Here is a 23,059-nt window from a genome sequence, read left to right as displayed (position 1 = left end):
TTTACAAATCTGTTTAACTTTCTGACACCAGATGATGTAAAAAAAAAATGTTTTCCACCGGAATACCCCTTTAAAGGAGTTCTCTAAGCTAAAACTTTTAACCCCTGCTGTGCCCGGGCTGTAAAACTATACATAATAAACTTTCTCTTACCTGCCTACGATCCCCCGTTGTTCCGATATCGCCGGCCGTTCTCTGGTCCCGGTCTCTTCCACTTCCTGCGGGTCGGTGACTTCACTCTGCGCTCAGCCTATCACAGCAATGTCCCGTCGTGGCCGCTGATAGGCTGAGCGCAGAGTGAAGTCACCGACCCGCAGGAAGAGGAAGCTGACAGGGACCGCAGCACGGGCGGCGATATCGGAACAACGGGGGATCGTAGGCAGGTAAGTGAAAGTTTATTATGTATAGTTTTACAGCCCGGGCACAGCGGGGGATAAAAGATTTCAGTTGGAGAACTCCTTTAACTTTATGATCACCTATTGAGGTATTTTATTTTGAGAAATATATGTTCTGTTGTGGACAGAGAGGACTCACTCCTATATAAAACTACCTGAAACAGTGAATTTTGTCTCTCCTATAGAGACCACAACAAATCTGCTTTGTACTGTTCTTATTTATTTATTAATAAAATATGATCACATTTGACCTTCTTCTTTCGGCAATATCACAGCTCACACATTCTAGCAAAGCAAAATCTTTATTGGTAAAACAGCGACATTAATATGAACAGTACCATACACTAGTCAAGAACTGCAGTCAAACCCTTCAGACGTGAGACTATAACCCCCCACTATTTAAATACATTTTTTTCCCCCACAATTTACATAAATTTCAGTTAACCCCTTCTGGTCCTTTATTTCCAACTCTTTATGGCCACTCGAAAGTCAATTATTCTTAGGATTTGACTTTCCTCAACATATCTGTAAGCAGACATGTTGGAAAAGGGTCCCAGAAACAAGTCAATAGGGGACAGTAGTACATCGTGCTTGGGGCCAGTAGCCACAAGAGATCTCAGACATTGGACTACCCTTTGTATTCCTATAGGTCGTATCTGATCTTTTTGGAGTCCTCATCAACAGTACCCCATTAGCGTAGGAAATGTATCTATTACATGCCTAAAGAAAGCCGAGCCAACATAAGATGAGGAGGGATGGGCGCTGATGTATACAAAGCATGTTTATATGGTTCAGGCTCCATTAATGGTGAGAATATGAAAAGATGCATGCTGGCATTATTAAGGTCCCCAGAGCATCAATCCATTATAGGATCATGTAGACAATAGCTGCAGTGACTATCATGGTATATTGTCCCCAACTAATACCAAGTTTTATATGATGGGTTTAAAAACATTTCAGATTTCAGTATTAAGTTGTTTTTTTTTATATCTACAGCCTACAATACTCATGCTCATCGATAGCCCTTTCAAATGTATTTTATATTACTCTACAATCTTTTTGTTTCTAATTTATAACTACACTAACTTTATATTCTTATTTAAGTGATTATAAGTCTTTTATAACCAACACAACAACCTTGGATCCCTTATATCCAAATAAATGTCCAATTTAAATGGTAGTAGCTCATGCATGAGCCCTGGTACCTACAAAAGGCCTACACAAGTTGGAAATGTGTCTGCGGTTGGAGGATGGTAACATCTTTAAAACTGCTACTTCATCTTATATGAAATCCCAAATTCCAATTTGTTAAAGCAATTATTGAAAGTCAAAAATTTGGGAAGAGCGGGGCATATGTAAGGTTTATTGGCACCATTTTGACATGGCGGAACATAATATCAAGGCTACATAGAGGCGTGCTTCCAAAATAGCTTCCACCAATGCTACCTCATCTTATATGAAATTGCCAGTACTGATCAATGGGATCAGTGAAAGTCATGAATTTGGGAAGATGGGGTGTACATGGGTCTATGGCACCACGTGACATGGCTGGATTGAATACTGAGGCTACATATAGACATTCTTCCAGAATAGCTTCCCCCCAATGTACTTTCTGCACCTTCTGCTCAGGATCACTTTCTGCTAAAAGTATTTTTACCCTCCTATAGTAGCCCAATGAAGGTTCTCTACTAGTTTCGTATCAATTGTTGCACTTTTTAGTGAGTCCTATACCTTTTCCTCCTGGGCAGGGGTTATGATAACACTATGGAGATATAAGCACAGGAAGAACATGCCAGTTACATGCAGAATGCATATAGGGGAAATGTAGCAACACCCCCCTTTTCTTGTTATCACCCTTTTCTCTATTGATAGAAAGAGAACAGGGATGTTTGACCTATTCCTAATAAAAGAGAAAATCTATTTAAAGAGAGTAATAAAGGTATCATACTTCCACTCCCACCTGATGTTAAGGGGAAAAAATATATGCCCACCTAGCATGACATGATGTGCCGGGCACTGAATGGGCTATGTTATACCCCACCTTCCCCATAATATATACAGAATGGTTCTAATGTTTAGACGCACACCTTAAAAACACTGCCCCAAGCACTCCCACCAGAAGTACAGCGAGCGTTGTCCTCACCTTGGGCTTTGGAGTCATAAGATATTATAAGTGAATGAGTAAGGCATAGAGGTGAGGAGGACAGTAATGAGTGGGGTAAAGAGGTATCATGATCTGTGAGGAGACTGTAGGGAGTAGTGAGGAATAACACATTGTACTGTGATGACGAAGGTGAGCATGGGGCGTCACCTAGAGTAAGAACAGATTCGGTCACCCCGATGTATTGATATAAAGCTGACTTTTCAGTACATAGTCAATGACGGGTTGCACCAAATAATCCACCACATGTCCATCTCCATGCTGCAAGGCCAACCTGGAGGAGACAAAAAAAATGGGCGTCAAATGGGGTATAGATGCAACCTCTATACTGCTCTTATGCAGGACAGAAATTTGCCCTTCTGATTTAGTGTTACTTATAGCTCGGTTACATGAATATTATATTATCTAGCGTCTATATTACCTATTCTCAAAAAAGTTAAAAATTGTTCTTAGCATGACAACTGCAATTTTGAAATAAAGCATATACAATACATATTGCATCTTTCATTTTTAGGTAGTTAAGATGTCACTAAACCTAAAGTCTGTCTTATCTCACTTTGACTGTAATCTACTCTGTTCTGTTAGCCGCCATATTGGGCAGGAGAGAGACGGGACATTGTAAGAATATGTTTATGGCCTACCTGTATGGTAAGTAGGGATCCCAGAGCACACCAGTCATTGTAATGAATGGTCTGTCGTGCTCACTAGAGCTTCATTGTCACATCATTAGTTATCCTAGCACAGCACATCCATGTAAGTGTGGTGGTTCCTGGTACTGCAGATGAGCCTTGTTCACCTGGAAAGGCTAAGGCCCCTTTCACATGGAATATATAGTCTTATGTAGCAAAGTAGGTATGGGGTAGTGCAAAGTAGGTATGGGGTAGTTTTATGATATCATCAGGTGTATAAAAGTGACCCTCATATGGCTGCAGATCACTCCGGACCTAGTATATGCAATACTGGCAGTGCTGCTACGTGGTGAAGTATCCAAACATATATAAACTTGCATAGAAAAAAAGCACGGAGCACTGACCGTATCTTCCAGAAGGTGTCCTTTGTTGGAATTCACAACATATCCATGTGTACAGGTGGGGAGAGCGGACACCAAGTGGAGATGGGCGGGCTGTGCCCGCCCATCTCCACTTGGCGTCCGCTCTCCCCACCTGTACACATGGATATGTTGTGAATTCCAACAAAGGACACCTTCTGGAAGATACGGTCAGTGCTCCGTGCTTTTTTCTACGCAAGTTTATATACCCCTTTCAAATGGGCTAACAGTTGCACGATAAAAAGGGCTGGTCTTGTTGAATAGCGCTTTCTTAAAGGGGTAGTCCAGTGGTGAAAAACTTATCCCCTATCCTAAGGATAGGGGATAAGTTTGAGATCGCGGGGGGTCCGACCGCTGGGGCCCCCTGCGATCTCTCTGTACGGGGGCCAGGCTCTCAGGCCAGATAGCGGGTGTCGACCACCGCACGAAGCGGCGGCCGACACGCCCCCTTAATACATCTCTATGGCAGAGCCGGAGATTGCCGAAGGCAGCGCTCCGGCTCTGCCATAGAGTTATATTGAGGGGGCGTGTCGGGCCGCCGCTTCGTGCGGGGGTCGACACGTCCCCTTCCCGCGGGCTGTCGGGGCCCCGTACAGGAGATCGTGGGGGGGGCCCCCAGCGGTCGGACCCCCCGCGATCTGCAACTTATCCCCTATCCTTAGGGTAGGGGATAAGTTGTTCACCACTGGATATCTCCTTTAAAGAATCTTTACATGGCTCAATGATCACACACAAAAGAATGCTGGATCATTTTTGAGGCCCTTTAATTTTATTTTTGTTAACCGTACATCCCCTGTTTACTTGAGGCAATGTAAGGCTGATAACGCTGATTTCAGTGCCTGCACAAGAGATGTGATCAGCCGATAAATAAGCGTTTTCCCGGCTTTCTTTGTCAGCGGATCACTGGCCTTTTTACATGTGCCAATTATTAGGAAAGGCCTGAATAATCGTCCAACGTTCAACAGGCCGCAATCTGTCAGCTGTATTTCCTGATATGAGTCAGGCTGGGTTCACACTACATTTTTCAACTACGGTTCCCGAATACGTTTTCTATCAAAAACCATAATGGAAAAAAAACGGATGAAACAGTATGGGAAAAAGTAAATCGTATGCGTTTTTAAACAGTATACTGTGCATACTGTTCCGTCCGTTTTAATCTATTTTTATAAACATACGTTTTTGAAAATTCTGTCCATTTTTAATGGGAGGGGTCTTGGGTGGGGACTTTAGGATGCAAATGCGCATGTGCAAAGAAAAAACGCATAGGGTTTTGCCGTATGGAACCGTATACATGTGCGTTTCCCATTGACGTCCATGTTAAAAAAATAAATAAAAGTATGCGGTTGCAATACGGTTTTAAAACTGGAGTCAAAACCGTGGTCAAACGCGGTTTGGAGTATTGCAAGCAAATCGTACGCAACTGTATGCATCAGGGTGCATAGGGTTTGCAATGCTTTGCCTATGTATACGGTTTTCAATACCGTTCCATACGTTTTCACTAATGAAAACGTATGCGGGAACCATAGTTGAAAAACGTAGTGTGAACCCAGCCTTACACAAACTGTTGGATAGTTGTTAGGGTATAAAAGCAAGCTGTAGCTTCCCTGGAGCTGATGGTGATTGCCAAACTTTTAGAATCCCTTTTTTATTCTCAGCCAAGTGTCAAGGAGGTGTGGCCAAGTTGTGTTAGCACCACAGCATGGCACATCCCTTTGTTCCCCCACCCTCTTTGTCTGGCATACATTTCAGTAAGGAGGGTCTGTGAGGTGAGGGCAAGCGAGGAGGCGTTCCAGGCAGTGGCACTAAAACCCCTTGACAATTGGCAGATAAATAAAAGTTTACAGCTGGAATCAGCTCTAGGAAAAGTACAGTTTGCTTTCACACTCCAACATTTTCTGAAACTCATATAAGCGAATACAGCTGACAGATTCCCTACAGAACCAGACGTCCGGTAACACTTTTATGGATGTCGCTGTGTTTGGATAATTAAAACCCATTATATTATCCATACAGAAAAAGACAGGCACTCTGAAGGTGCCCAAATTGTATAAGCCGTAGAGCAATGCCACCTGCTTACCCTAGCAAGTCATGCTCATATACAGACTGCACTGCCTGCCAGTCCCCAAAGAAAGCTTATTGCTAACAATAACATCCATCAAATATTTCAAATATCAAATATTTATTCCAGTTAAGTAGCCAGTAAATAGATTGTGCCAGATAGCAGCGTGCACTAACAACATACACTTGGGAATGGTATATGTATTACCTGCTCTTGGTGGAGCTCACATGGGACATCGGATGGTTGGTGTCATCTTTCACCACAAGGATGTTGTTCTGTAAGGGAAGGATCATTATTAGTAGAGATGAGCGAACTTACAGTAAATTCGATTCGTCACGAACTTCTCGGCTCGGCAGTTGCTGACTTTTCCTGCATAAATTAGTTCAGCTTTCAGGTGCTCCGGTGTGCTGGAAAAGGTGGATACAGTCCTAGGAAAGAGTCTCCTAGGAAAGAGTCTCCTAGGACTGTATCCACCTTTTCCAGCCCACCGGAGCACCTGAAAGCTGAACTAATTTATGCAGGAAAAGTCATCAACTGCTGAGCCGAGAAGTTCGTGACGAATCGAATTTACTGTAAGTTCGCTCATCTCTAATTATTAGCATGGTAAACCTTGAGATATTATTCTGTTTTAGTGTGATATAAATCCTACAAATGAAAATAACATGTGGCATCAACTAAAATACTGAAATACTACAATTCCATCTTGTGTATAACACCACCTTCCCTTTACAAAGTATGGCGGAAGGTGTATTTAAAGGGGTACTTTGATGGAAAACTTTTTGTTTTAATCAACTGGTGCCAGAAAGTTAAACAGATTTGTAAATTACTTTTATTAAAAAATCTTAATCCTTCCAGTACTTATTAGCTGCTGAATACTACAGAGGACATTCTTTTCTTTTTAGAACACAGAGCTCTCTGCTGAATCATGACCACAGTGCTCTCTGCTGACATCTCTGTCCATTTTAAGAACTGTCCAGAGTAGGAGAAAATCCCCATAGCAACATATGCTGCTCTGGACAGTTCCTAAAATGGACAGAGATGTCAGCAGAGAGCACTGTGCTTGTGATTCAGCAGAGAACTCTGTGTTCCAAAAAGAATACAATTTCCTCTGTAGTATTCAACAGCTAATAAGTACTGGAAGGATTAAGATTATTTTAATAGAAGTCATTTACAAATCTGCTTAACTTTCTGGCACCAGTTGATTTAAAAAAAAAATCTCATTTTATCAAGTCAAAGTTTTGTTGTCATTTAAAAGTCCTGAGACCCCCACCCATGGCTCACTGCTATCTCCATCCAGTTGCATGACATAAGCTACAAATCTATGGAGCTCATCTAGTGCAACTGGGCAGAGATGGCAGTGATCCAGGGAGTAAACTAAACAGTTGCGTACTTCTCCATGCTTGTTCTCATGATCGGGGCGGCGTGAGGATCTTCTAAACCATTTTTAAATGACAGGGACACTTTAACACTCTGTTCACATCTGCATTGTGGCTTTCGATTAATACTATAACCAAAAAATCTGTGCCAAATCCCCCCCATGATACTATCTATTCCTGATAGACCCTATTGGGGTCCCCCTGACGAAGCACAGGCGAAATGTACGTTGGGGTAGGAGGAGGTAGGTGTGTGGCTGCATGGCATGTCTCATTCATTTCTCCCTTGGTTACTCTCCGTTCATTGCACTTTTTCCCTTTTAGGACATTCTTTGATGTGTCAATGTTATACTGCTTGTCACTCATATGCTTATGGACATTTTGTAATGATATTCAGTGACCTCTTTCATGTTTACATTCGTATTTTCTATGGTACACCAGTTATTCCCTGTACTCCATGTAGGTCCACATTACTTGCCTGCCCCCATCTTCTGTGACTGTTATTGTAGTGCCTTATTTTATCCTCTTTTCATTTTTTATTGTATGTATTTTTTGCCTATGTGTTAATAAAAGCTAATTATATTTTACATGATCTGGTTCTATTTTGTTGGTAGTGTTATGTTATAGCGGACCAGCCATGGTTTCTTTACCTTGTTGCTGTGTATGTATGGATTACAATACAACAGACCCTATTATAAATCAACAGAGTCTATTGGGTGCCAGTGGAATGCACCATTGGGGATTGGATCACTCCTTGGTCAGCTCATCTATCCTCATAGGAATCATCCTTGCATGGCTTAGCCAGAGCCTAAGCCGCCAAAGACGATGAATGAATGTAAATCCAGCAGATGAAAGTCCCATAAAAAAAAAACTTTATTTAGGCACCATTAAAAGAATATTCCATATATATGCATAAAGACGCATTTTGGACAGGTTGTCCTTCCTTTAGGACTTGCTGTCCAAAACGTATCAAATGCTTGTCTTTATGCACATTTCTAGAACATACTTTTAATGGTGGTGACATAAGTAAGGGTAGGTTCACACCACAATTTTGCTATACAGTTTTTTTATGTTTTTTTTTTAGAAAACCGGATTACAAAAAACAGACCAAACTGTCTTCACTAAAATACAGTTTTTATCATGAAAAATCGATATTTTCTTTGTATATTTCACCTTTATTTAATAAAGTTACAGTTGTTCTATTGAAATTCGTATTATTTCGTTCAAATATTCGAATTTCGTTAAAAACCGGATAGACAAACCCGGACTGAACCGTAAACGCTTACGGTTCTCATAGAGTCCTATGTTAAAATACGTTTTTTTAACCGGACAAAAAAAAATGTGGTATGCCACGGTTTTCTGTCCGGAAAAAAAAAAGGAAAAAAACGTATGGTTTGAAAAATGGAGACAACCGTATACATTATGGTGCATATGTTTTGAATGGGAAGTCTATGGGCACGGTTTTCTGTACGGTTGCATACATGTTTTTTTTTTTTTTATGAAACCGTATAGCAAAATCGTGGTGTGAACCCACACTAAGAATTTTTTTTTTATTAAAGGGGTATTTTTTTTTAAGATCAACTGGCTCCAGAAAGTTAAACAGATTAGTAAATGACTTCTATTTAAAAAATCTTAATCCTTCCAATAATTATCAGCTACTGAAGTTGAGTTGTTCTGATCTGTCTGGAAAACAGTGCTCTCTGCTGACATCTCTGTGTGTCCCGGGAACTGCACAGTGAAGAATAGGTTTGCTATGGGAATTTGCTTCTACTCTGGACAGCTCCCGAGACAGGTGTCATCAGAGAGCACTTAGACAGAAAAGAACAACTCATCTTCAGCAGCTCTTAAGTACTGAAAGGATTAAGATTTTTATAGAAGTAATTTACAAATCTGTTTAATGGGGTTATCCAGGGAAAAACTTTTTTATATATATCAACTGGCTCCAGAAAGTTGAACAGATTTGTAAATTACTTCTATTAAAAAATCTTAATCCTCTTAGTACTTATGAGCTTCTGAAGTTAAGGTTGTTTTTTTCTGTCTAAGTGCTCTCTGATGACACGTGTCTCGGGAACCGCCCAGTTTAGCAGAGGTTTGCTATGGGGATTTGCTTCTAAACTGGGCGGTTCCCGAGACACGTGTCATCATAGAGCACTTAGACAGAAAAGAACAACCTTAACTCCTTGGGGACGAAGGGCGTATGCATACGCCCTCGCGTCCCGTCACTTAAGGACGGAGGGCGTATCCATACGACCTCGGCATTTCCGATCACTGCCGCTCGCCGGGCAGTGATCGGACCGGGATGACTGCTGATATCTATCAGCAGGCATCCCGTGGCAATGCATAGGGGGGTCCTGAGACCCCCCCATGTCAGCGATCGCAGCAAATCGCAGGTCAATTCAGACCTGCGATTTGCCGCATTTCGGGCAAATCGGTGCACTGGTGACCCGATCGCCCGGAAAATAAGACTGATCGGAGCTGTCAGAGCAAGCTCCGAACAGCCTAAAGGATAGGAGCGAGATGGCAGTGTTGCCACCCCCTCCTATCCTCTGCCATTGGTCGGTCAGGCTGGCCACCAATGGCAGGAGGGGGGGGGGGGGGGGGGTTAGAGTTCATTTCCCCCGCTCTGGTCACCAATCGGAAGTCGGTACAGAGCGGGGGAACACGGGTGGAGAGGGGGGAGCATGGCCCGGCTTACCCGGACCTTCGGAGGCGGCATCGGCGGCATCCACGGAGCAGCGGCTGCAGCAGGGAGAGCGGCCGGCGGAGAAGGCTGCAGTGAAGATCGCGATAAGTGATCTTCACTGTGGCCTTCTAAAAGCTGCAAAACTACAACTCCCAGCATGCCCAGACAGCCAAAGGCTGTCTGGGCATGCTGGGAGTTGTAGTTTTGCAACATCTGGAGGGTCACAGTTTGGAGACCACTGTATAGTGGTCTCTAAACTGTGGTCCTTCAGATGTTGCAAAACTACAACTTTCAGCATGCACTGACTGTCTGGGCATGTTGGGAGTTGTAGTTTTGCAACATCTGAAGTGGTACAGTTTGGAGACCACCATAAGGTGGTCTCCAAACTGTAGCCCTCCAGATGTTGCAAAACTACAATTCCCAGCATGGCCAGACAGTCAGGGATGCTGGGCGTGTAGTTCTGCAATATCTGGCCCATTCACACGGGAGGGTTAACAGTGGGTTACACGTGCCCCCCCAATAAAAATGAAAAACGTCTCCTAAACGGCGCCTCCAGCTGTTGCAAAACCACAACTCCCAGTGTTGCCGGACAGCCATAGACTGTCCTGACAGGCTGGGAGTCTTGCAACAGCTGGAGGCACCCTTTTTAGGAAACACTGCAGTAGGGTTTTGGTGGAGACAAGCCCCATCCTTGTAATCGGGTCCACCCCTATTGCAAATTCCTTATTCAGGCCTCAAATGCGCATGGCGCTCTCTCACTTTGGAGCCCTGTCGTATTTCAAGGCAACAGTTTAGGGCCATATATGGGGTATCTCCGTACTCGGGAGAAATTGCGTAACAAATTTGGGGGGGATTTTTCTCCCATTACCCTTTGTAGAAATGGTAAATTTTGGAAAAAAAACTGCACTTTAGTGAAAACATTTTTTTTTCATTTACACATCCGAATTTAACGAAAAGTCGTCAAACACCTGTGGGGTGTTAAGGCTCACCGGACCCCTTGAGGGGTGTAGTTTCCAAAATAGTATGCCATGTGTTTTTTTTTTTTTTTTTTTTTGCTGTTCTGGCACCATAGTGGCTTCCTAAATGTGACATGCCCCCAAAAAACATTTCAGCAAAATTCACTCTCCAAAATCCCATTGTCGCTCCTTCCCTTCTGAGCCCTCTACTGCACCCACCGAACACTTTACATACACATATGAGGTATTTCCTTACTCGAGAGAAATTGGGTTACAAATTTTGGGGGGCTTTTTCTCCTATTACCCCTTGTAAAATTTCAAAAACTCCTTCACTTTCCTGCTATTCCTGTGAAACGCCTAAAGGGTTAACAAACTTACTGAATGTCATTTTGAATACTTTGAGGGGTGCAGTTTCTATAATGGGGTAATTTATGGGGTATTTCTAATATGAAGACCCTTCAAATCCACTTCAAAACTGAACTGGCCCCTGAAAAATTCTGATTTTGAAAATTTTGTGAAAAATTGGAAAATTGATGCTGAACTTTGAAGCCCTCTGATGTCTTCCAAAAGTAAAAACATGTCAACTTTATGATGCAAACATAAAGTAGACATATTGTATATGTGAATTAATATATGATATATTTGGAAGTGGCAAAAAAGTTAGAAAAATGCTAAATTTTAAATTTTTTCTTCAAATTTGGGAATTTTTCACCAAGAAATGATGCAAGCATCGACGAAAATTTACCACTATCATAAAGTAGAATATGTCACGAAAAAACAATCTCGGAATCAGAATGAAAAGTAAAAGCATCCCAGAGTTATTAATGCTTAAAGTGACAGTGGTCAGAATTGCAAAAAATGCTCCCGTCCTTAGGGTTATAATGGGCTCCGCCCCCAAGGAGTTAACTTCAGAAGCTCATAAGTACTGAAAGGTTTAAGATTTTTTAATAAAAGTAATTTACAAACCTGTTTAACTTTCTGGAGCCAGTTGATATATATATATATAAAAAAAAGTTTTTTTTCTGGATAACCCCTTTAAACTATCATGAGCTGGATTTATACAAATGTTCCCTAAAACTGTAAAAGAAATACAGCCCGAAGTTTAGCACAAACATGACCAAATTCAGATATCGATAGGAAGTATGTAGATAAGAGCGCAACACACCTTGTATTTCCGGAGAACTGATGAGTGATTCATGATTTGCTCAGTGTCTGTACCATCACGTGGCACAACCACGATGCCAAAATCCCCAACTATCACCTCCATCTACAGGTAAATACAGGAACATAGATCAGTGAGGAAGAAAGAAATGTAGACATCCGGTCAGCCACATTCCATAACTCAATGCATCAGTCATACACGGAAGGAGAAGGAAAGTAGAAGGGACTGTAGACAACAGAAGGAACAATACTCACATCTGACTCATTCCAGAGGCCAGGGATACAAAAGGACTCAAGCAGGTCACTACCACACAGGAGCAAGATCCGCAGCTCTGGGTAGGAAGGACAGCAAGTGTATGAGTGAGAAGACCAATGTCAACAGTACCATAGAGAGAGCGCCACCTCGGCACTACCAGCCCCATCCTGTCTCTAGGACACTTACCTATTTCTTCATACCTCATAACTGTGCCCAAGTTTGCATTCTCATCTGTCAAATAAAAAAAAAAAAGACACAATCAGTAAAGCAGTGTTTTCCAACCAGGGTGCCCCCAGCTGTTGCAAAACTACAACTCCCAGCCTGCCCAGCTGGTATTTCGGCCACCTGCCAGTATTTTTTATATCAAAAATACTGTCCATGCAAAGGCCGGTATTTATCCAACCAATCCTTCAACTCCCAAGATATTGCACTATACCAGTGTTTCCCAACCAGAGAGTCTCCAGCTGTTGCAAAACTACAACTCCCAGCCTGCCCAGCTGGTATTTCGACCACCTGCCAGTATTTTTATATCAAAAATACTGTCCATGCAATGGCCGGTATTTATCCAACCAATCCTTCAACTCAGAAGATATTGCACTATACCAGTGTTTCCCAACCAGAGAGTCTCCAGCTGTTGCAAAACTACAACTCCCAGCCTGCCCAGCTGGTATTTCGGCCACCTGCCAGTATTTTTATATCAAAAATACTGTCCATGCAATGGCCGGTATTTATCAAACCAATCCTTTAACTCCCAAGATATTGCACTATACCAGTGTTTCCCAACCAGAGAGTCTCCAGCTGTTGCAAAACTACAACTCCCAGCCTGCCCAGCTGGTATTTCGACCACCTGCCAGTATTTTATATAAAAAATACTGTCCATGCAATGGCCGGTATTTATCAAACCAATCCTTCAACTCCCAAGATATTGCACTATACCAGTGTTTCCCAACCAGAGAGTCTCCAGCTGTTGCAAAAACTACAACTCCCAGCCTGCCTGGACTGCCAAAGGCAGTCCGGGCAGGCTGGGAGTTGTAGTTTTGCAACAGCTGGAGGCACCCTGGTTGGGATACACTGCAGTAAAGTGACGTCACATATGACCAGATCATTGTCGAAGGCAGTCCGGGCAGGCTGGGAGTTGTAGTTTTGCAACAGCTGGAGGCACCCTGGTTGGGATACACTGCAGTAAAGTGACGTCACATATGACCAGATGATTGTAAAAGGAGGCTAAGCTGTGCATATCCACCCTGGAAAACCATTTTTCTTATCTAAATATGTTCAAAATTCTGTTCAATTCTGGTTAATTTCATATTATATCATTTATAGCAGTTTGCAGTATTATTTTTTGTCTTGCAAAGCCACAAATCCCAACTTATAATAAATGCAGATATAGTGACCCCTGCAGGATAGAGATGAGCGAACTTACAGTAAATTCGATTCGTCACGAACTTCTCGGCTCGGCGGGTGCTGACTTTTCCTGCATAAATCAAGAGTCTCCTAGGACTGTATCCACCTTTTCCAGCCCACCGGAGCACCGGAAAGCTGAACTAATTTATGCAGGAAAAGTTATCAACTGCTGAGCCGAGAAGTTCGTGACGAATCGAATTTACTGTAAGTTCGCTCATCTCTACTGCAGGACATAGCACTCATTTGATGATTGTAAAATACGTAGTAAATTAATAAAGTGGGAATTTACTAAGCATTTACATATGTTTTCTTGCACATTTTAAAATGTATCAACTTTTCACCATGCTAATCATTTTTATCTTTTGCTAAAAACGTGTATAGGTAGCTGCAACCCAACAATAGGGACAATAGTATTACTGCCAGACGAGTACTAACGTACTTCTTTTTATTTTTTGGCCTTAAGGGGGTACTCCGGTGGAAAACATTTTTTTTTAATTAACTAAACAGATTTGTAAATTACTTCTATTAAAAAAATCTTAATCCTTCCAGTACTTATTAGCTGCTGAATACTACAGAGGAAATTCTTTCCTTTCTTTTTTGGAACACAGTGCTCTCTGCTGACATCACAAGCACATTGCTCTCTGCTGACATCTCTGTCCATTTCAGGAACTGTCCAGAGCAGCATATGTTTTCTATGGGGATTTTCTCCTACTCTGGACAGTTCTTAAAATGGACAGAGGTGTCAGCAGAGAGCACTGTGGTCATGATGTCAGCAGAGAGCTCTGTGTTCCAAAAAGAAAAGAATTTCCTCAGTAGTATTCAGCAGCTAATAAGTACTGGAAGGATTAAGATTTTATTAATTTTTTTATAGAAGTAATTTACAAATATGTTTAACTTTCTGGCACCAGTTTATTAAAAATTAAATAAAACTAAAAATTCCACCGGAGTACCCCTTTAAAATGGGGCTTGGATTACATATCATGGTTTTTTAGACACATTTATTGTATGTGACTTTTTAAAAATTAAAAAAAAAATAATAATTGTGCACATGTCCACACAACTCAGGTCATGTACAAACCATGTGACAAAAAAGTGCATATATTCATCATACAAATTGTGACAATTTTATACATTTTGCTCAGAGCAAATTGGCATATAGAAGAAAGTGCAACCTTGAAAAAAAAAAAAGGATTGAGTAAGTAAAAAGGGTTGAATACATTTTCCCCATGGCGTCTTCTAAAACTTACCTACAAATGTAACGCGTTGAAGATTGGGACGGACACAGCACATACGACTCAGTCCTTCTCCAACTTTCCCCAGAAACCTCACTAATAGAAGTAAAGAACAATTAGGTACTATAAAATATCTACACTTTTATATATACACTAGTTCACACATTACACTTTTCCCGTAGTTTATGAATAATTATTTTTTTACTATAATCCATTATAATCCATCAAATTGATCTACCTGTTGATGTTTTCCAGGAATAAACAGGTTTTATATGTATACTTTAGAAAGTTACATTATTTCTACTAAAATAACTACCGTATATACTCGAGTATAAGCCGACCCGAATATAAGCCAAGGCCCCTAATTTCACCCCAAAAACCCAGGAAAAGTTATTAACTCGACTATAAGCCTAGGGTGGGAAATACATCATCCCCCCCTGTCATCATCCAGACCCCCGTCATTAACATCATCATCATCACTCTGTCATCATCCCCCCCTTCATCATCCCACCCTTCATCATCACCACCTGTCATCATCCCTCCTTCATCATCCCCCCTTCATCATCACCGCCTGTCATCATCCCCCTGTCATCATCCCACCCCCCCTTCATCATCACCGCCTGTCATCATCCCCCCTTCATCATCACTGCCTTTCATCATCCCCCTGTCATCATCCCCCTGTCATCATCCCACACCACCCCTTCATCATCACCGCCTGTCATCATCCCCCTGTCATAATCCCCCCCTTCATCATCACCGCCTGTCATCATCCCCCCTTCATCATCCCCCTTCATCATCCCCCCTTCATCATCACCGCCTGTCATCATCCCACACCACCCCTTCATCATCACCGCCTGTCATCATCCCCATGTCATCATCCCATACCCCCCCTTCATCATCACCGTCTGTCAATGTCTGAACAGTGGTCTTCAATCCTCATGGTCTTCATCCTCATCATCATCATCACCCTGTCATCATCCCCCCTTCATCATCACCGCTTGTCATCATCCACCCCTTCATCATCCCACCCTTCATCATCACCGCCTGTCATCATCCCCCACTTCATCATCCCCCCTTCATCATCACCGCCTGTCATCATCCCCCTGTCATCATCCCACACCCCCCTTCATCATCACCGCCTGTCATCATCCCCCCTTCATCATCCCCCCTTCATCATCACCGCCTGTCATCATCCCCCCTTCATCATCCCCCCTTCATCATCACTGCCTTTCATCATCCCCCTGTCATCATCCCCCTGTCATCATCCCACACCACCCCTTCATCATCACCGCCTGTCATCATCCCCCTGTCATAATCCCATCCCCCCCTTCATCATCACCGCCTGTCATCATCCCCCTGTCATAATCCCATCCCCCCCTTCATCATCACCGCCTGTCATCATCCCCCCTTCATCATCCCCCTTCATCATCCCCCCTTCATCATCACCGCCTGTCATCATCCCACACCACCCCTTCATCATCACCGCCTGTCATCATACCCATGTCATCATCCCATACCCCCCCTTCATCATCACCGTCTGTCAATGTCTGAACAGTGGTCTTCAATCCTCATGGTCTTAATCCTCATCATCATCATCACCCTGTCATCATCCCCCCTTCATCATCACCGCTTGTCATCATCCACCCCTTCATCATCCCACCCTTCATCATCACCGCCTGTCATCATCCCCCACTTCATCATCCCCCCTTCATCATCACCGCCTGTCATCATCCCCCTGTCATCATCCCACACCCCCCTTCATCATCACCGCCTGTCATCATCCCCCCTTCATCATCCCCCCTTCATCATCACTGCCTGTCATCATCCCCCTGTCATCATCCCCCTGTCATCATCCCCCTGTCATCATCCCACACCACCCCTTCATCATCACCGCCTGTCATCATCCCCCTGTCATAATCCCACACCCCCCCTTCATCATCACCGCCAGTCATCATCCCCCCTTCATCATCCCCCTTCATCATCCCCCCTTCATCATCACCGCCTGTCATCATCCCACACCACCCCTTCATCATCACCGCCTGTCATCATCCCCATGTCATCATCACCGTCTGTCAATTTCTGAACAGTGGTCTTAAACCTGCGGACCTCCAGATGTTTCAAAACTACAAATCCCAGCATGCCTGGACAGCCAATGGCTGTCCAGGCATGCTGGGAGTTGTAGTTTTGAAACATCTGGAGGTTTGCAGGTTGAAGACCACTGTGGCTCTCGTCATTTAGTTTTGTACTCACCTCCCCTCGGTGGGAAGGAAGGGTGAGCTGGTCCGGGCCATCTGTGCTTCAGGGACCGTCCGGTGGGGAGGGATAGGGGGGTTTGGGGGGGCTGGATGATGACGAAGGCCGCAGTGGTCTTCAACCTGCGGACCTCCAGATGTTTCAAAACTACAACTCCCAGCATGCTCGGACAGCCATCCGCTGTCCGGGCATGCTGGGAGTTGTAGTTTTGAAACATCTGGAGGTCCGCAGGTTGAAGACCACTGAGGGCGGAGAGTTCACTCGAGTATAAGCCGAGGGGGGTGTTTTCAGCACGAAAAATCGTTCTGAAAAACTCTGCTTATACTCGAGTATATACGGTAAGTTAGGATAGTAATTCTACATACACAGGCATGTAAGATTCTGTACCCCTTACTCTTTCCCTCCAAATTTCTGCAATTTGGAGGGACATTTTAGCCCGAGCCTTTCAGAACTTATCTATTGTTCTCCATTGATATATTTCCTGTATTGCTCTGGAAAAATGTCTGTCAATGTAAATTTGAATTCAGCCTGTACATTATTTATAAGTTATTATAGGTTTTGGTGTTAATAGTTTTGTATGTTTACTATTTTTTGTCATAATTAGTGATGAGCGGCATTGCCCATATTCGAATTCTCGATATTTCGCGAATATATAGACGAATATTCGTCCTATATTCGCGAATTTCGCATATTCGTTATATGCAAATATTCGCACATGTGAATATTCGCATAATCGCGTATTTGAGGAAGACACCAGTGAGGGGGTGGGCAACTTTACTATTGGTTGCTAGGGATGTTGTTGATAATCTCTGACAAGTGTATTTGAATCATTCTTATTATTGGCCCACAAGTAAAAAGAAGGAATATGCGAATATTCACATATGCGCATATGCGGGAAAAAAGCAAATATTCTCAATTTCAAATAAATAGCGAATATATTCGCAATATTCGCGAATTTGCAATAAAAATTTTAAATGCGAATATTCGCGCCCAACACTAGTCATAATGTGTAAAAAAAAAACTGCTGAGGAATCTTGGCATTAATGGGTGTCCCTATAACACCATGAATCCTAACCCCTATGGCTACGAGAAATATTGGGAGGTATATTTCCTTTATCCTCTAGTCTATGGGAATCATTAGGACCTAATGGGTTTCAAAGCTCCGCTAGAATGGCTAGAAAGATCTATGGGGGAGATTTATCAAGTCCTGTCCAGAGGGAAAGTTGCCCAGTTGCCCATAGCAACCAATCAGATCGCTTCTTTCAGTTTGCAGAGGCCTTGTTGAAAATGAAAGAAGCGATCTGATTGGTTGCTATGGGCAACTAGGCAACTTTCCCTCTGGACAGATTTTGATAAATCCCCCCTATTTGTAGGTCACAAAGTGCTATGTCTTCTGCAGGTTGGCAATACTATCAGAAGACGGCTCTATAATGGAGGCCCCAGGAGAATGAAGACGAAGTGCAGATATCATGGGAAGTCTTCCCTGCGAGTGTTCTTTTGGGATCCATTTTCGGGTACATATACCGATCATGCATACACTTGCCTGCCGTGGGCTTGTTGGTGAGGTTGTTGTTTTGATAGACGGGCTGTGTAGGCTGGTTCAGGGTCTGACCAATAACGGGGGTGACTGATGGGGTGTTCACATTAGACAGAATGCAGCCAGTTACCCTCTGGAAATAAAAAATAGCTCCATCATTATTAGTCCTGGCAGCAGTACTGATATATGCACCAATCAGCCATGACATTAAAAATAGATATATTGTCTAAGTCCCCTTTGTTCTGCCACAATGGCTCCACAAGGTGTCCGGTGGTATCCGGCACTAGGATGTTAGCAGTAGATCAGCAAGTCCAGTAAGATTTGAGGTGCGGCCTTCGTGGACTTGTTTTTCTAGTAAATACCCGCAAATGCTTCATTGGATTGAGAGCTGAGGAATTTGGAGGCCACATCCCCACCGTGAACTTCTTTACATTTTCCTCAAACCATTCCTGATCTGTTATTTCTTGTGCGGCGTTGCACATAATCGTTCTAAACAACAAAACAAGGCCACTACCAATAGGGAATATCGTTGTCCTGAAGAGGGGTGCTTGTTCTGTACAATGGTTAGATAGGTGGTACATGCCACAGTACCATCCAAATGAATGTCGGGACCCATGGTTTCCCAGTAGAACATTGGGGGGTATTTATCAAAGGATTTATGTGTCTTTTTTAATGTAACTTTGGCGCAATGTCTTTTTGCGCCAAAGTTTGGCGCATCTTCTCCACTGTCATTTTTACAACTTTCTCAAAAATCACACGGTCCTGTGTGTGATTTCAACTTTAGTCAGTAATTCAAAATTCAAATCCTGTTTTTTTTTTTTGCGCAAATCACCGCCAAGAAATTTTGCACTTGGAAGACACACTTAGCAATGTAAGAAAATGTAAAGGCGTCAAAATACATTAAAAAGGGCTGCTCAATACTATCCTGAGGAACCTTCACCCTCCGTTGAGCCAGCATTGGACATGGCCACACAGGTTCAGGAAAGGTAAAGCACTAAAGCAGAGGTCTCCATCCTGTGGACCTCCAGATGTTGCAAAACTACAACTCCCAGTATGCCCGGACAGCCAACGGCTGTCCGGGCATGCTGGGAATTGCAGTTTTGCAACATCTGGAGGTCCGCAGGTTGAAGACCACTGCACTAAAGTAACCAAAAAAAACTAAATAAAATCCATTTCACATGGTGGCTATAAACCCCACAAAAGAAAATAACTCACGTCCTTGGCTTGCTGATATACAGCAGGAGGGTCTCCGAAATGGCTGCCCTACAGGGTAAAATACGCCGTCCTCTGTGGCGGTAAGTTCTGTGTAAAAGGCGCTGTGAACGGCTGATTTCAACATTTGAGCCAAAATTACTAACAACTTGCACCAAATGATAAATTTGGTGCATGTCCACGAAAACCAAAGTGAAAAAAAAGGGTAAAAAGAAACTTTCAACAGGCAAAATTGATAAATACCCCCCAATATCCAGAGCATCACACTGCCTCCACCAGTTTGTCTGCTTTCTATAGTGCATCCTGGTGCTATCTATCTCAGATGCACAAGTATTTTTGATATATTTCTTCAATTGCTCCATGGTCCAGTTCTAAAACTAGGTACTGACACTGTAGGTGCTTTTAGCAGTGGACAGAAGTCATCATGGCATGGTGACTCTAATGAGACACTGGTTACAATGCTTCATGCACAGCAAACTATGTCTTCGAATGCCATTTTATCATAGCCAGCATTAAAGGGGTATTCCAGGAAAAAACTTTTTTATATATATATATATATCAACTGGCTCCAGAAAGTTAAACAGATTTGTAAATTAAAAAAATGGGGTATGTGCAGCTCACAATATAAATTAATCGAGGCTAAATGGAAAGTATTTACACCAAAAAAATACTAGTACAAAATAATATATAAGGAAAAAAAGGGGGGGTACCAAATGCCTCTAGATTAATACCATAAAATGGTACATGATGATGAAATTACAGAAAAAATGATAAATCGGACTGTGCTTCACTTTAAATGATGTACAAATTTAATATAAAAAATAAAAAATACAAATAAATAATACAGATCTAATACAGAAATGCCTCCTACCACAGGGCCCTTGTGGGGAGGTGAGATAATTAAATACAAAACATATATTAAAAATATTTTTGTAAAAATTATAGCATGTGAATTACGTTCTACCGCTATCTCAATATATTGTAAACCGACATAGTATACTTTTGTGCGGTATACTCCGTTCCCATGTGATTTAGAACAGTTCACAAAGTGATATAGTTACCAACTCCTCAAGGTGGTTTTGGCTGGACGTCCGAGAGATAAATATGTGAGGACTGTATTCAGCGCTAGCGTGCGCTTACGGTGACGGGCCCGGATGCCACAGGCCAAAAAGTTCACCGGTCACGGAGTAATGGCAGGCTCGATGGCAGATGCAATGGAGGCTTTATCCAGCGCTGGCATGCGCTTGCGATGACGGGCCCAGTTGCCGCAGGCCAAGGAGAAGTCACCGATCATGGAGTGGCTCCGGAGATGTAGATATACTCGGAGATATATGGATCTTGCTCCGGAAACAGGGGAAGGAAAGCCTCGTGGAAGATCTCTCGGCGTCTGGTGGAATGGCGGATGAGTTGTAGCCAGGTGTACAATCAGCAGGTGATGGAGTTGTATCGGAGATAGATGATGGCGGTTTGTAGATTGCGGTAGTCATGCAATAAATATTTCTCATGACTAAAATATTTATTGCATGACTACCGCAATCTACAAACCGCCATCATCTATCTCCGATACAACTCCATCACCTGCTGATTGTACACCTGGCTACAACTCATCCGCCATTCCACCAGACGCCGAGAGATCTTCCACGAGGCTTTCCTTCCCCTGTTTCCGGAGCAAGATCCATATATCTCCGAGTATATCTACATCTCCGGAGCCACTCCGTGATCGGTGACTTCTCCTTGGCCTGCGGCAACCGGGCCCGTCATCGCAAGCGCATGCCAGCGCTGGATAAAGCCTCCATTGCATCTGCCATCGAGCCTGCCATTACTCCGTGACCGGTGAACTTTTTGGCCTGTGGCATCCGGGCCCGTCACCGTAAGCGCACGCTAGCGCTGAATACAGTCCTCACATATTTATCTCTCGGACGTCCAGCCAAAACCACCTTGAGGAGTTGGTAACTATATCACTTTGTGAACTGTTCTAAATCACATGGGAACGGAGTATACCGCACAAAAGTATACTATGTCGGTTTACAATATATTGAGATAGCGGTAGAACGTAATTCACATGCTATAATTTTTACAAAAATATTTTTAATATATGTTTTGTATTTAATTATCTCACCTCCCCACAAGGGCCCTGTGGTAGGAGGCATTTCTGTATTAGATCTGTATTATTTATTTGTATTTTTTATTTTTTATATTAAATTTGTACATCATTTAAAGTGAAGCACAGTCCGATTTATCATTTTTTCTGTAATTTCATCATCATGTACCATTTTATGGTATTAATCTAGAGGCATTTGGTACCCCCCCTTTTTTTCCTTAGATTTGTAAATTACTTCTATTAAAAAATCGTAATCTTTCCAGTACTTATGAGCTTCTGAAGTTAAGGTTGTTCTTTTCTGTCTAAGAGTTCTCTGATGATACGTGTCTCGGGAAACGCCCAGTTTAGAAGAGGTTTGCTATGGGAATTTGCTTCTTAACTGGGCGTTTCCATCAGAGAACTCTTAGACAGAAAAGAACAACCTTAACTTCAGAAGCTCATAAGTATTGGAAGGATTAAGATTTTTTAATAGAAGTAATTTACAAATCTGTTTAACTTTCTGGAGCCAGTTGAGATATATATATATATATATATATATATATATATATATATATATATATATATATGAAAAGTTTTTTCCTGGATAACCCCTTTAACCTTTTCAGCAATTTGTGCTCTTCTGTGGAATCAGACCCGTCTTGCTCGCCCTTACCGCCCATGTGCATCAATGAGCCTTTGGCACCCATTAGCCTGTTGCTGGTTGACTGGCTGTATTTCTGGAAGGTACTATCCACAGCATACTGGGAACACATCACAATACTTGCTGCCTTGGAGATGCTCTGACCCAGTCATCAAGCCATCACATTTGTTGTTCAGATTTATACCCTATTTCCAACATGAACTGACTGTTCACTCACTTGACAGCAGCAACACCAGCACTAACCTGAATATATAGACTAATAGAGGGAGATTTATCAAAACCTGTGCAAAGGAAAAGTTGCCCAGTTACCCATAGCAACTTATCAGCTCGCTTCTTTCATTTTTAACAAGGTCTCTGCAAAATGAAAGAAGCAATCTGATTGGTTGCTATGGGCAACTAGGGAACTTTTCTTTTGCACAGGTTTTGATAAATCTCCCCCATAGTGCGGGCGATGCCAACTGAAGTGCACTTTACCTGGAAAAAATCTGTTCATCCGTTCCTGAGCAATCTGTATTATTCTGTATTTGCTAATTAAATTTTCTGAGCAATGGAGGCGGTCCCCATTAATGCTGAGCAATGCTGGAGACCCC

General features: G+C 42.6%; 1 protein-coding gene across 1 annotated transcript in view; it reads right to left on the bottom strand.

Moving 5' to 3' along the window:
- Window positions 1–676: 676 nt before the first annotated feature.
- The window catches only part of NMNAT2 (nicotinamide nucleotide adenylyltransferase 2), a 74,037-nt gene continuing 51,654 nt past the window's right edge, over window positions 677–23,059 (bottom strand). Inside the window, exons 5-11 of the mRNA XM_056531875.1 lie at window positions 18,519–18,649; window positions 14,742–14,818; window positions 12,277–12,321; window positions 12,090–12,166; window positions 11,839–11,940; window positions 5,869–5,936; window positions 677–2,828 (exon numbers count right to left, since the gene is read on the bottom strand). Coding sequence (XP_056387850.1) covers window positions 2,726–2,828; window positions 5,869–5,936; window positions 11,839–11,940; window positions 12,090–12,166; window positions 12,277–12,321; window positions 14,742–14,818; window positions 18,519–18,649 — 603 coding nt within the window. The 3' untranslated portion in view covers window positions 677–2,725. The remainder of the gene's footprint in view (window positions 2,829–5,868; window positions 5,937–11,838; window positions 11,941–12,089; window positions 12,167–12,276; window positions 12,322–14,741; window positions 14,819–18,518; window positions 18,650–23,059) is intronic.

This window comes from Hyla sarda, chromosome 7 (genome assembly GCF_029499605.1).
Source record: "Hyla sarda isolate aHylSar1 chromosome 7, aHylSar1.hap1, whole genome shotgun sequence".
In the NCBI taxonomy this organism is placed as follows: domain Eukaryota; kingdom Metazoa; phylum Chordata; class Amphibia; order Anura; family Hylidae; genus Hyla; species Hyla sarda.
This window is presented reverse-complemented; position numbering and strand designations above follow the sequence as displayed.